General features: G+C 36.5%; 1 protein-coding gene across 1 annotated transcript in view; it reads left to right on the top strand.

The window, feature by feature from the left end:
* LRP1B (LDL receptor related protein 1B) overlaps window positions 1–15,126 on the top strand; it is a 639,031-nt gene that overhangs the window by 530,717 nt on the left and 93,188 nt on the right. The window contains exons 53-59 of the mRNA XM_042040771.1: window positions 339–479; window positions 1,601–1,788; window positions 3,226–3,409; window positions 5,253–5,338; window positions 8,857–8,979; window positions 12,668–12,849; window positions 14,621–14,820. Coding sequence (XP_041896705.1) covers window positions 339–479; window positions 1,601–1,788; window positions 3,226–3,409; window positions 5,253–5,338; window positions 8,857–8,979; window positions 12,668–12,849; window positions 14,621–14,820 — 1,104 coding nt within the window. The remainder of the gene's footprint in view (window positions 1–338; window positions 480–1,600; window positions 1,789–3,225; window positions 3,410–5,252; window positions 5,339–8,856; window positions 8,980–12,667; window positions 12,850–14,620; window positions 14,821–15,126) is intronic.

A 15,126-nucleotide genomic window follows, 5' to 3' on the forward strand; every position in this document is an offset into this window, starting at 1 on the left:
GGGAAGGCATGCAGCCTTAAGCACACCACAAAAATATTTGCTGGGTATTGTTAAGCTATTTCCTAATAACAGGAATAAATGGAATAGCACCAAAAAGAAAAGGAATTTATGGTTGAGAGCTGCATAAGTGTTTCACATCTGTGTGAGTTGTATCATGACTATAGGGTGCTACATAAGAGAATTTCGATTTCTCTCTTTGCTGGTAGACACTGTTGTATAAGCACAACAATTTGCATCTCTTTATGGAGTGAAAAATACTTTGCATTGCCTCAAATATGCAGAATTTTATGTGGAAATTATGGGAGAAAACATGAGGTGATTGGTTGTTGTTTTTGTAGGGTATCGTCGCTGTCGTCCTGGAGAGTTCACCTGTGCTGATGGACGGTGCCTGTTGAATTCCCAGTGGCAGTGTGATGGGGATTTTGACTGCCCAGACCACTCTGATGAAGCACCTCTCAACACCAAGTGCAAAAGTTCAGGTTTGTGTGTAATTTTTTGGAGAACACGTGTGACCTTTCTTTTTTGAGAGCGATGGTTTAGGGTTTTAAGTCAGCAAATGCAAAACCTCATGGCTTAAATTTCTAGTGCTTTCATGATACTGCTCATGTCTTGCAAGGAGAAAGTGTTCTGAGCATCCAAAACCTCAGTTCACAAAGTTCAAGCCACCAATTCCTGTGGAATAAAATAGCAGACACGTCCTTAATGCCTAAGTCCTATTGATATTAAAATAAGATGATATTAATATAGTAATTTCCAAAGTTTCTAGCTTGCTCTTAAAAATGTTTACTGTGTCCAAGATATTCATCACACAAAAGGAGATCATACAAAAGATGCTCTCACTATAAACAATAAACACTGCTTTAATTTTATTAAATTATTGACCAAATGCTATTGGTTTTATTGGTATTTTCTGCTTACATTAATAAGTTTGATGAGGTCTGACTGCATTTTGAGAGGGAAATTAGTCCTGGTCTGCATATTGTGTTCTATTTTGTGGCTTTTTGAAAGACCAGTTCTTCTGTCTAGACCTTAGGATTTCATTGCTCTGTAGCCAGCTTCTTTATACCAATTTTGATGGAAAACGCTCATCTGCTGTGAGGTGAGGCAGCACACCTACATTAAATTTATTTAAATGTTTCAATTGCTATTTGAAGGATCTGAATGTAGCTGAAATGATGTATTCAAGTTTTGCCAAACAGGGAAAACCATATGTGCAGGTCATTAGGCAAGGAATGCATTGTAATTCAGTCAGTTGTGTTCCTAAACACCTCAGCCTCCACAGGGGGCACAACCCCTGTTTTTTAACTTTTGGAAACTGTAGAACTGTGTTTTGTGCAGAGATGATGTAGAGGGTTCTCCATTATATAAAACCAAATCTATAGAAGAGAGTTATGACTTGATGTCTTCACATGTTTTTCCAGGAGAGGAATAACCTTTAAAGACACTGAAAAGTGAAAAGATTTATAATGCTGCCAATAAAGAATACTCAATTGTTACATAATTGTTTCATTTCATGTGCGCACAGCAGCTGATACATGAGAAAACTAATTCCAAATACTAATGGATGACACCAAGCTTTGTTTTCTTTTTTGTTTTCCAGAGCAGTCATGTAACAGCTCTTTTTTTATGTGCAAAAATGGCAAGTGCATTCCTCAAAGTGCGGTTTGTGATAACAAAGAAGATTGCAGTGATGGGTCTGATGAGAAAAGCTGCCACATTAATGAATGCCTCAGTAAGAAAGTCAGTGGCTGTTCCCAAGATTGTCAGGACCTTCCTGTTGGCTACAAGGTGAATAATTGCAAAACATGGTGTAATATAATGCAAGTTTTTAGTTCTTAAGGGTTTAACTACTGCATGATTATAATAAAGGCCCACTGTGTGGTACCTCCTTGTAGTGAAGTAGCTTACATGCCATAATAAGAACATTCAAATTTTTATTTCCTGTAAGCAAACAATTCCAAATTGCATTTAAAAAATGGTACAGTACATACTTTAAACCTATGGAAGAGATCGTGCAACACTTTAAATGCAACAAATCATACTGGTGTATGCAGAGCACTGAAAATCAAAAAGTAAAAAATTTACAGTACATAGGAATGAACAGCAGAAATAGCAGTTTTCTCCCAATTTTTACCAAGACTCTTACAGAAATATTTAAACAAATTAATATCACCTTAGCAGCAGAATAAAACTGTTCATGGTCAGCATGTGAGGATGTTTTTTGAATCACCTGAATCTGCTCTTCGGCCTTGACAAGTAGAGAGGAACAGACTGCAGTAGCCTGTAAATAGTAGCTAAAAATAGAAGAAAGACCTTTTTTTCAGGGTTTTAACTCTGAAGTAACCCTAACTGCACTCCCAAAGTTTCATCTTTTCAGCTGAACATTGGCCCACTGAGAGCTAAATAAGTTTTGTGCAGCATGGCTTAGATCTGCAGGTATTCAACCCTCTGGAACTGTGAGGGTTGAGAAAGAGACTCAAGAGCTGTTGGGTTCAGCAAAAACCTTGTTGAAGTGGTGGAGAAAGCACATCCTGGATCTCTGCAGAGAGAAGTAGAGGATATAGGAGGGAGCATGACACAAATTCTTCTGTAGATAAAGTTTATGCCCCTATTTCAAAACCCCTCTGCCCAGTTTTTTTTTTTCATCTTTCACATTGCATGTGATAAACTTCATCAGAGCCAAGTAAAAGAGAAACAGAGAATATTCTGAGTTAGAAGGGATCCACAAGAATTGTCCACCTCCAGCTCCTAATTAGCCTCAAGAGTTCTCATTCACATTGCTGTGTTGCACAGATTGCTAGGTGATGTCAATGGTTCCAGGGAAAATAATTAAAACCTTTCTATCTTTACCAAAAAACACATGTATAATTGAAAATTAAGAACTCCAAAGCGTCCATCCATCGTTATTTTCAAGGAAAAATCTTTTCTATATTTTTGAAGAGGTGTGCTTTACTTTTTCTTCAGCTAAAGTAGAAAGAATAATTACTCATTGTACAGGGTTTTCTTTGGGTTTTTTTGGAGGAAATGGTGCTTAGGATTACATGAGCAGTACTTGAAAAGAAAAGTAGATATGTCTTCTGTAAAACATACAAGCAGCAAAGTAATTAAGATGTTACTTGGAAAAATGAGATACATAAAAAGTTTATGACGCTAACATATTCAGAAGAAGGTACACACAGATGATAAACAGAATTAAAAATTAATGTATTTGGTTTTCTTTCCCAGTGCAAATGCTGGCCGGGATTCCTCCTGAAGGATGATGGCAAAACGTGTGTAGATATTGATGAATGTTCATCTGGATTTCCCTGTAGCCAGCAATGCATCAATACCTACGGAACCTACAAATGCTTGTGTGCAGAAGGGTATGAAACACAGCCTGATAACCCAAATGGCTGCAAATCCCTTTCAGGTATTACTGTTTAATGTTTTTATAATCCACAGCTGTATCCAAATAATTTGTGAAAAAAACCTTAGCCCCAAGGTCTGTGCTACCTTTCTATGCAAGATAAAAGCAGAGTTACTTTGAATCTGCTATTTCTTCAATATAAAATAGGAATGTGATTGTGTGTGAACGTAATAATAAGTTATATTTTTAGTATGTATTGTCCTCAGCTCATTTGTAGTAAATAGATACAGTGGGTTTTGAAAGTTTGAATTAGTAAGTTTATTAGAAAAATTATTTGGAAAGTTAGAATACATCACTTAGTTTTGCTTCTGAGTCACATGATAATAGGATGGTTATGATGAGCTTTCATCATCTTTAGAACATTAGAATGTACATCAAGCTTCCTCATCTGAAAAGGAGGAACAGGAAAAAATAAGAGAAAATGCAAACTCTGTTATTCCTATGGCATATTAAATCCTCCTGTTTTATATGTGTTACACAAGATATGTGAGAGCATTGGCTATTTCCTCACGCCTCTGATGTTGTTTTCATGTGCTTCAGTGGGTGGGATTGGCTCAATCAGTGAGAACAGAAACCCTGTTGCTGTGTTCTGCTGAGTTTCCTCCACAGCCCAGGCAAGCTTTCTGTTTTCTTTCCAAATGACAAGAAGGCTGGAACCTCTGTCTGCCTCATATTCCAGCCTCGGGTGCTTCCCTAAATAATCCGATGAGACGCAGGTGAGGACAGGAATCCAGCAGCTGGTTTTGCTTCATTCCTGCCCCCCACTTCCCAAGCCACCTGCACTTTTAGAAGCCATGGCTCACTCAGAGGAGGAGGGGAGCTGGAGCACATCAGAGCTGTTTGTTGGAGGTGCAATAAATCAAACTTCAAAAGAGACCGTGGCAAAGCTGTGGTGCTGTGACAGGAGTGGTTCTGCTGCCAGGAGGGGCCAACATGGGGACGTTTGGCCTAATGCTGATTTTTCTGCATAATTTGCTTTAAAGGCTTTTACAAGAAAGCAGAGCATTGCAGCCATTCCCCACAGGCCTCAAGTAATTTTTGAGCTGGAGAATGTCTTAAGAGCTGAACAAAAAACGCAAACGTGTTCAGTACAGGAGCAGAGTAGGCTGGACAACACATTACATTCTAGAGTGTGTGAGCAGTAGATACAAAGCCTTTAATACATTTTTAATTATCACTGGTAGTTTCTATTTTTGTTTTAGTTGAGTCACTCCTAACAGAGCTAAAATAAAGATAGCTTTAAAAAAAAAAACTACTATTATGTATGTCACTCTCAGAGATGTGTCAGTGATGTCATGAATGAGTTTCTGAAAGTAAATATTTTTTTATAAACTAGAAGACCAGGCTTAAAAAAAATCAAATCTGGCTTCAGTTCTGAATTAGACAACCAAGGTTTTTATAAATGGCTGTTTCTTTATCACTCTCATGTTCAGAATATTGAAATCTCAAAAAGGAGTGGTCAAAACATGCGTGGTTTGCAGTCATAACAATTAATAGTGCTATTTGAAAGGAAATATTGAAAGTAAAACATATGGAATGAAATATATTTCCCCTTTAATCTCTGACATTAAATTAGGAGAAAATACAGTGTGGTTCCCATATTACAAAGACAAAAGAATTAAATTGCATTGAAAGATATACTAATTGATTGCTTTGTTCATTTTTATACTGCATCATTGATCTTTCTTGGAGCATTTGAATGTTTTAAATATTTCTTTCATCCATAACATTGATCAGAGCATGTAACATTTATTTTTCAAACCATCTGTATTTCAGCATTGTATTCCTGATTTTCCATAAATTAACGTAAAAGCTAGTCTAATATATTCTTTCTCCCGGGGTTTAGATGAGGAACCTTTCTTAATTCTGGCTGATCATCATGAAATAAGAAAAATTAGCACTGATGGATCCAACTACACTTTGTTGAAACAGGTATAACCATAGTACCATGCTCTAAGTTTAACTCAATACTTTTTATTTTTTTCTAAAGTTTGCAACTGACAGAAACATCATCCTACAATTGGCGTTGTGTGCACCACAGAACAACTGCAGTACCTTCAGAGTTCTTACAATACTTTAAATTGACTATTTTGTCTGGATTTGACGTGATTAAAGCTCAGGCAGTTGTTTCGTCAGTCATTCTGATGTACTAAAAAATTATGTTATTTGTGATCCTCTTCCATCACAATATGTTTTGTGCAATTTGTCTGTTTCAGTTAAAAAACAAACAACAAACCCCACCTATTTGGCCATGTATTATTTGGGCTACTTACTGTCATAATCTAAACCTATTTTCAGACAGACAATCCCAATATTTACGGTATTACAAACGTGAACTTTTAGCTTTGTGTGAATCTAATTTTTAAAGTAATTACTCTAAATTATTATAACAGAGAAAAAAAAAGTGAAAAACTGCAAAAATAGAAAGTCACCCAGTAAATACAGAGCTGCCATTTTTAGCAGTCTGCTCTCCTATGCTTCACCTAAGTGTAGTTACTTACCTCAGATTAGATTTCCAAAATACGTTTTAATAAAAATATCGATTTCCTTGAATACTAAATGGATCAATTGTAGTAAGACTAGGAAATTATTTACTGCCCATCAATATCATTAGGCTTTTTGTAACTTCTTGTGTTGCTAGGCTGCGCACCTTAATGTCACAAGAGAGGTGCTCAGTAATTACAAAATTCACCATCTTGAATGAAACATTGACTTTATTTAAGCTTAGCAAGCATTTTGAAAGTCTGTCTGTTCTCCTGAAATCCTTCTGACTCCCTCTCATTTGCATCTCCCTGCCTCTCTCCTCTTTTGCTGGTGTACCTGTTCGTAGAAGCCTGTGAAAAGAGGGGAGCAACAGGAAATTTTCTTCATGGTTGGTGCTGACAGATGGTCAGAGCTTCCTCAGTCCTGAATTCAGTGGGCTCCTCTTTGGTGTGTTAGAGACTGAGCAGCTCCAGCCATTGAACAAAATCTGTGTTTTCCATATTGCATTAATTCACTGGGCTGACAAATACCTCTGCTATTGACCCTACTGGTCTTTGCTCCTACAAAGGCAGCATTTGATTTGAAAGCCAAAGGGGGAGCTTTACCTGCAGAACCAGGGGGGTTTTGTCCCTCATAAGGACATCCTTGTGTCCTTGCAGTGTTATGATGGATTTGGCTCTTTCCTGCACATCTACGAGATGATGGCAAACACCAGAGTGGCTCTGGCAGAGGAGCAAACCCACCCTTCTCTCTGTGTATTTGATCTGTGATTACCATTCTCTAACAGTTGTTCATATAAACTCAGAATAAAGGAGCTGAAAGTAGGAGCTCGTTCAGTCTTCTCTGAGTTATGTGCCAGCTTTTTCCTCTATTTTCTTTTTCTTTTTTTTTTTCCAAGTACACATAAACAGTACAACTGTTTGAATTGTGTCTCATGTATCTTCTTTGCTTTCCATTTCCTTCACTCCTAGTCATCAAAATCCTTAGGCTTTCAATAGGCAGAGTAGATAATCTTCCTTCTCATTATTTGTGGTTTTTATCTCCATGTTTTTAACTGGGGCACCAAGGGAACATGAATCACAGCCAAGGATATATTGTGTGCTGTGTGTAACAGAAACAAACCCACAGGATTAAGATGAGAGACTAAAGTAGCTGATGCCATTTGAAATCTTCCCTATTCCTTCTAAAAAGCAGATTACGTGTGAAATGACAAAGAATTATGCTAGAAGGGCTTAAGTAAGATGTGTATACAATAAAGAGGAAATGATGTCTGAACAGAGAACTCTGTTACAGATGTACAGAAATATTTTACCTGCAGTCGATGTTCTAATAAAAATTGAAATTAAACTGACCCAAAATAAAACACTTGAAACCAAAGATGTGCAGGCAGTCAATTGTCTGTATTGATCTTGATCCTTAGGAAACTTTTGCAGTGTTGTGGAACATATAGAGATAAAGCCAATGTTTTTTTTACAAATTGCTGACTTTGGTTTATAGAATGTAATAAAATTGTATTAAATAGTATTTTGTATTCGTTGACCTGTTGTCTCCTTGGTTAAGAATTTGGGGTGGGGGGTTCTTTGTAGATGCAATTATACTAAGAATAGAAGAAGAGACAGGAAAAGTGTCTTGGAGCCCAGCTATGACTGACAGAGCTGCAGTTGGCTTTGTGAAAAATGTGTGCATGGATATGATATTTTTGAAAAATGAGAGTGGTCCTCCTACACTGAATTGTTTCAGGCTTCCTTTAATGATGATTTGTGCAGCCTAACTACTCTTTTCTTCTACATTTTGATCAAAAGGTAGATTTCCAGTAGTTACAGTAATTCCACAGTAGTAGATGGCGGATAAGCCGTGTATCAGTCTCTGTACAATTAAATATTGTTGTCCTTAGTTGTTTACTTTAGAGCTGGCTGGTCCAGCACACCCCTTCACAGCAATGAATTACACTAACGAGGGAGGCTGCTGCTCTGCCTGAGAGCACGATGTCATTGGGCTGATAAGGGAATTGATGAACTGACCTTGCCTTTTTAAAGAGGGTACAAACCGCATCCGTTCCTTTTACCACTGCTGCTCCATATTTCACTGATAACAACAACCTGGCATATTAAGAATAATTGTGATTTCACTACATATCAGAACGTTCAGCAGGTTATGGGGCAGATAAGGAAATAAGAGCCATCAGCTGAATGCAATCCCCTTCTTCCTTATCTGCAATTTGGGATGAAAAGCCACTTTTGTAGGATTGCTCCTCCCAACCTGTTGGAGTAGCTCAGATATAATCACCACTCATTCTTAAAATGTATTGGCTTTGTAATTGGAGCCATAGGAGACTCCCAGGTGCCTGCTGGATCTCCAGCTTTCACACTTTTTGTATCCACCACCTCTGTGTCTGTGTGTATTCATACACACATATATTTATATATAAGTTTATATATACCATACCTATAATATAGCATCTAAAAAGTCAAAATGTCCTCATTCAGGAATTAGCATTAATGTCTTTTTGCACACCACTATTTTGAATTCCTGATTAATTTATATTGCTAAGGAAATTCTTTCATTATTTAAATGTCATAAAGATTATACCATTTCTGGTTATCGCGTCTAGTTTGCCAAAGAAATGCCAAAGGTAGCAACAGCAGTGAAACTGAGCAAAAGTTGGAAGTATTTACTGCTTAATTTCATTTAAATAGGAGTGTGGAAAAACACAGGAGCTTCATTTAGTTTCATACATCATCTGCATTTTTGAAGTGAGACAATTTATCACCATATTTATTTCTGTTACAGTCTTTATCTTATTCTGTTTAAAAGTAGTGTATGGAAAAGAGAGGGAAGTGCTTCAGAAATATACAAACAGTAAAATAAAGCATTAAGAATATTAACTGTGTTTTGCTTTCTGAATGCTATCCAGCAGTTTGTATTCAAACATTTGAATAAATGGATTTTTTTTTTTCTGTTTTTAGGGGCTGAACAATGTGATTGCAATAGACTTTGACTACAGAGAAGAGTTCATTTACTGGATCGATTCCAGCAGACCAAATGGCAGTCGCATAAACAGAATGTCCTTAAATGGAAGTGACATCAAGGTAATTGGGGATTAATGACACCACTAGCATTAAATTTTTTGAGTGTTTTGGGAAATACTCCTTCATACTTTTAACCCAAATTGTGAAGCTTTGGTGTATGAATACAAATACAGCATGAGCTAGCAAGTCGTAGTAAAATTTAATTGCATTTATACCTTATTTGAAGTAAAGATAGGGACTATGAGAACTGTATTTAGGAGCTAAATTCCTCATGACTTATCTGACAGTTTAGTGAATTGGCAATTCCATGTGGTTTCCAGGATGCCAAAGAACAAAAAAAGAGCTATCATTAGGTGTAAGCTGTGTAAATACACTGGTGTATTACTACTTCTTATAAAATTTCTTGTGATCTTCAGTTTGTTTTTGTTTCACCTCCACTACATTGATAATTAAAATAACTCAGTGTCTTTGCTGTGAAGGGTAAAAGTGCACTCTCATTTCTGCACAGCCTGTCTGTTATGCCTCCATAGTGGATTAAGTTCACAAATCCACTATTAAGAACATTTGTTGACTTATGTGAACATTTTCCCAGAACTGGTGATAAGCACTAAGGAATCCTTTGTTTATTCTATTATGTCTGACCTTCTGAAACATGGAGTTAAACGAGCAATAACATATCCTGTGAATTTTGTTCCCTCACACCGATAAATATGCAGAGAGAAAAGAATTGTGGTTTTCATTCACAGCTTTGTTCATGGACTGACACATCCTCAGAGCACGACAGCTTTGTTTTCTATGAGTTAGGGTTTGAAACTCACTGGCTTCAGTGCGCCTTGTTTGCATCCTTCACACCAAAATAACTGTTCTTAAAAAGAAAAAAAAAAAACAAGTGGACAAGCAATTATGGCACTCTGATTGCACCAGGGTGAAACTAAAACCCAGCATGCACTCAAAAGTTTTCCCTGTGAAGGGAAGAAAATAGAAGACAGGCAAGTGTGGGGTTTGAAATCCATTGAATCCTTGAATCATATTTATTGTCTTTAAACAGTTTTCAAAGCATCCTCCTCAGCTTCTGTCCCTTCTGGATGAATCAGTATTATATAAGGGCTGGGGATTACTCAGACTCTTTATTTCTAATCTTAACTATTTCAAAACGAACAAAGAATTTTTCCCAATCAAAAGAATTCTAATAATCATGTAGAAGAATATAAAAAAAATTGCTTTCTACTTATTCATTAATAATTTCTTTTTTTTTAAGAAAAGATTTCCAAAAGTTGAACAAATAGTAGGAGAAAATTAAGATGAGGACATGGAGGGTATTTTGGTTTTCCATCATTAATAATTTGCAATTTGCACAAGTGTCATGTTGATGAAAATTTTTCTCAAATAGGATGCCATATTCAAAACAAAAATTATGAAAATAAGTTCATTTAACTTTCATGCAAAAGCCTGTTTTTTCTCGGAAAAACTTGGCCCATATTTGGCCTCTGAAAGCTAAAAACACGTGAAAAAATTGGCAAGAATTATATATTGTAGCTATCTAATAGTCTGTCAGTATCCTTTTATCCAGTGCCAAATTTTTATATCTCTTTTTATTAGGCTGCCATAGGACATATTAAATAGCTGACATTATTAAAAATTAAATAATTTCAAATGAAATTATTTTAACTATTTATTTAGTTATTTAAACGCTGATGTTATTATTTGTTATCTAGCAAACCTTTTTACGTATTTTAATGGGGGGGGTTTTGTCATAAGAGAGAGGTTTTTATGGTTTTTCCCCTGAAGTATGGATCTCTCATTTTAATATCTTTGCACTTGTTGTGTTACTCTTTGCTATGAATAGATCTACTATCAGTGTAAGGGATGCTATTTGATGTATTGCCTCGGATTCCCCTTGTAGGAGATGGCATTTCTTCAGCACACCAGCTCTGGCTTTCCTGCCCTGGGATGCATTTCATTTTTCTTCTGTATCTCTTCATGCCAGAGATATTTACAGAATTGCAATGATAGGTTTTTCACCTAGATGTGTTCAGGCATTAGCACAGTGTTTCATGGAGAGTTTAGATTCAAATATTAGTGGAAAATGCAGTAGAAAGCTGGGCTGTGCACGTTAAATGCCACACTGGTGATCTCAGTGACTGGGATATGTTGAAGTGACTCTCCAAAGGAAAAGTCATCAGAAAGAGAGATTAATTACTTTGTTTCATGCTCTAGTGTAGTGTTTAGATAGCTAAACCACTCTAAATTTTTGGAGTTATCCATTTCTGCATGAAATGTCCCATGTTACAGTGCAGCAGTTGCTGCAATTACACATTTATAAACTGGTGAAGCTGGTGGTGTGAAGGTGTTAGAAAATAAAATATCTTATTCCCATGAAAAAATCAGTGTGTCCTGGAATTTAACTTTTGAAAAAGATTTTATAAGGTGATAAATTACATAACAACCTGAGAAGGTGCTTTTACATATTCATAACCATAAAACTGATTTAAAGTACCTCACCATATCCCTTCTTATCTTGAAGGCTTTTCCGTGTCTTCAAATGGTAAATAAATTTAAGACTAGCACATTCAGTTATACATAATATGGGTTTACAAATGAAGTTTATGCTCTCTGGTGCACATGCTGTTAGTGATGAAGATGACAATAAATTAGAATGTACACCACAGTAATAAACCCATTTTTAGTGCTTAAGAAATCTCATAAATTTTCAAATATTGCTTCCTGATTTGTGGGGGCTTTTCTGAAGTTCTAGTTGCCCAGATCTAATCAGGACTTAATCAGGAATAGAATAGGTCAGGATAGACCTTCTCAGGAACAGAATTTTCAAGCCTAGAAGAAATGGGACTCAAATGAATATTCAAATATTACTGAACACTTGACATGAAGTACTCCCAGACAAGCCAGACTGAGTCATACAATCATGATGAGATTTGTAATCACATATATCTAGAGGAATTTGTTCAAGTTCCAGAATTATCCAAGTCATCAAAAGCTCTGAGGATAACACATCCCTATCAGTAGTCTGTAGCCTTTCCAGTAGGTGACTAAATTGCTTCTGTCTCTTAACAATGTAGTCCTTTTGAAATTTAACTAATTCTTGGGAAGTTCCTCATTCTTCTGCCACATGAATGTTGCAAATAAGAGCACAGTATTTACTTTCCAACCAGTAACTCTGGTGGAAGCCAGAGTGCTTTTATGGCCTGTCATGATGACATATGGCACAACTGTGACATTAAAATGAAGGATATGCTGATGGAGACTGGTGAGAGAAATGGGGAGCTGAGAAGCAGATGTGTTCAAGGGCACGCTGTGGGGAGAGAAGCCTCATCTCCACTCTGGTCTGTGGAACGAAAAATAGAATATGAAGGAGAAAAAGGTTGGTTTGGTTTGAATTTTTTTTTTTTTCTTCTCGTATTAAGACAAAACTAGAAACTTAAGATGAGAAATCAAAGATCAGAAGTTCTTAAAAGTTTGTGTATAATGCAGAGAAGTTGGGATTTCCTATTTACAATATCATGGTATTCTCTGTTCTCCCTTACTAGGAGAAAAGTGTCACATTGTCATAGCTACTTCAGAAGTGTCATTACCTGAGAGGCCTCAGTGTTTAGCAGTGAATAATACCCATTTTCCATGTGTTGTATGTCATAATATCAAATGTCCAGTCTCTAAATATCCTGGTAACTCTTCAGTTGTTCATTTTCCCAGTTATTTAGATGAATAATTAATGTAATTTTTGCTTTTTTAGGTGATCCACAATACAGCTGTTCCCAATGCCCTGGCTGTCGATTGGATTGGGAAGAATCTCTATTGGTCTGATACTGAAAAGAGAATTATTGAGGTGTCTAAACTCAATGGCTTGTACCCAACTGTCCTTGTGAGCAAGAGAGTGAAGTTCCCCAGAGATCTGTCCTTAGATCCTCAAGCAGGGTACGAAGCAGCCAATTTTCAGTAAATCCTATTTAATCCTAATTTGATATTAAGATATATTTTATTTAGAGAATGGATAAGAAATACTGCTTAGGTTGGTTTGTTTGTTTGTTTTAATCTAATATTCAGTGATAGGAGAAAATCACTGAGTTAGTCTGGACTCTACCTAAATAAAGAAAAGCAGTTTTCTTCCTAATATAGAAATGTAACCTGTCTAGTTTACTATTTTTAAGGTAAAAGCCGTTTTCTACCACTTCTTAGAACTGGAATTTAATTTTCTTGTAACAGTACCCTTTATTCCCTGTAAAATTTGGGAGGGAGCGTGCAGACCTTTGTTTAATGTCTTCAACACAGGAATACCTGGGATCTCTGTGTGGTTGCCTGCACATGCCTGTGTATGCAGAAATCACTCTACAAAGTTAGTAGAGAGACTCTCAGTCCTTCAGGAAGGCTTAGACATATAAATAGGCATAATAAATTTACTGGGTTTCTTCTCAGTGTGTATAGAGAGCTTTCCAAGATTGAGGGGGGTTTTATTTACTTTTTTTTAAATAAACATATGTATTTTAAAATTTATTTTAGTATATAAAGTTCCTGGAAATAAAAACTCAAATTCAGAGTTACAATTTGAAATGGTGTTACTTGTATCTTAGTATTTTTCTCACAAATGAGAAATGCTTAATGAAATATCCTGCTGATTCCATGAAGTTTGTTTCCAAAGCAAACATTTTCTGTTGGAGAGAGTGGAGAAAATTCCCTTTCTCTGCTGCTTATGTGGAGCAGGCTTGGTGCCAGCATATTGCACCTGTGTCTTCTAGGATACCTGTAGCTGTTCTTAGGGCTACCATTTCCTTCTGCACACAAGTTCACTTCCAGGTGGTTATTAGGAATATGAGCTGCATCTGGATTTTGGAGAGCCTGTCCAAAGCCTGTAGAGCAGAATCAGTTTCCCAGCTGGAAAGATCTGTCCTGAGGTTCTGAGTAATGGCATACAACAGCAGCCACATGCATCCTTGTACTGAATAATGGGACTTTTTTCTTTCTTTATGGCAAACATGCTCTGCATTGTGGTTAAATAGCTTATTGAGGGGAAAATTGCTGCTCAGCTTTCCGACAGTCTTTCTCAATGCTTCGGCCCTTTTTAAACCCTCTGTGTGAGAAACTGTTTTAATATTTTGGAACTGGTACTTCTTGAAGCAATTCAGTTTGCATTATGTGGCTGTTAACAGCAAAAAAGGTTTTGTAATATGTGTAAAAAGAAGAAAGTAGATGTAATACCATATTTCTGATCAATTTAGTAGTGATGCCATTTATGCAGGATGTGAGATTCACAAACCCTAGTTTGGGTGGTGCTTCAAATTCTAAGGTATCAAGAGTAAGCCATTTAAATGCACTTTTTACTAGTCCATAATTAATTTAATAAAATCACACCTAGCATGAGGACTCCAAACCTTTTACATTCAGCAGACTTAATTTATGGACAGGTCTAGAAAAATGCAAAAATTTATCTGGAAAGTGGAAATACTAAAGAGTAATTACTGACCTATTCTTGAGATCCACTAAATAAATTAACCATTGAGTCATAGAATGGTTTGGTTTAGAAGAGACTTAGAGATCATCCAAACCCTCTTGGTGGGCAGGGATGCCATTCTCTAGACTGAGGTTGCTCCAAGCCCATCCAGCCTGGCTTTGGACACTTCCAGAGCTGTGGCAGCCACAACCTCTCTGGTTAATTACTGATATTCCTCAGCTGCTGTGTTTTGTTTCACAGATACTTGTACTGGATTGATTGCTGTGAGTACCCTCACATTGGCCGTGTCGGGATGGATGGATCCAGGCAAACGGTGGTTATAGAAACACAGATCTCCAGACCTATGGCTCTTACCATAGACTATGTCAACCACAGGCTGTACTGGGCTGATGAAAATCATATTGAGTTTTCTGACATGGATGGATCTCACAGACATAAAGGTTGGTCAATGCTTCAGTTGTTTTCTTTTTCCTTTTGATAATTTTTATATCAAGGGTGCTTTCTGTGTATAATTATGTAAAAACTGTCCTTTAAAAAAAAATTTTGCAACCTTTTTCAAGATGAATTTTTCCTTTTAAAATCTGCTTTTTGTTTTTCTTCTCTGTTATGGATATGAATACGTTTTAAATGTGCAGTACTATATGTTTGTGGGAAAAATGTCAAATGGAAAAAGAAACTCTAGGAACAGACTGAGCAATCTGAGGCAGCCCTGTCAATTTTATACTCTGGAATGTATAGGCATGTTC

This window comes from Corvus kubaryi, unplaced genomic scaffold, assembly GCF_017639235.1.
Source record: "Corvus kubaryi isolate FWS band 111438036 unplaced genomic scaffold, C.kubaryi_AGA036_p1.0 37396, whole genome shotgun sequence".
Classification (NCBI taxonomy): domain Eukaryota; kingdom Metazoa; phylum Chordata; class Aves; order Passeriformes; family Corvidae; genus Corvus; species Corvus kubaryi.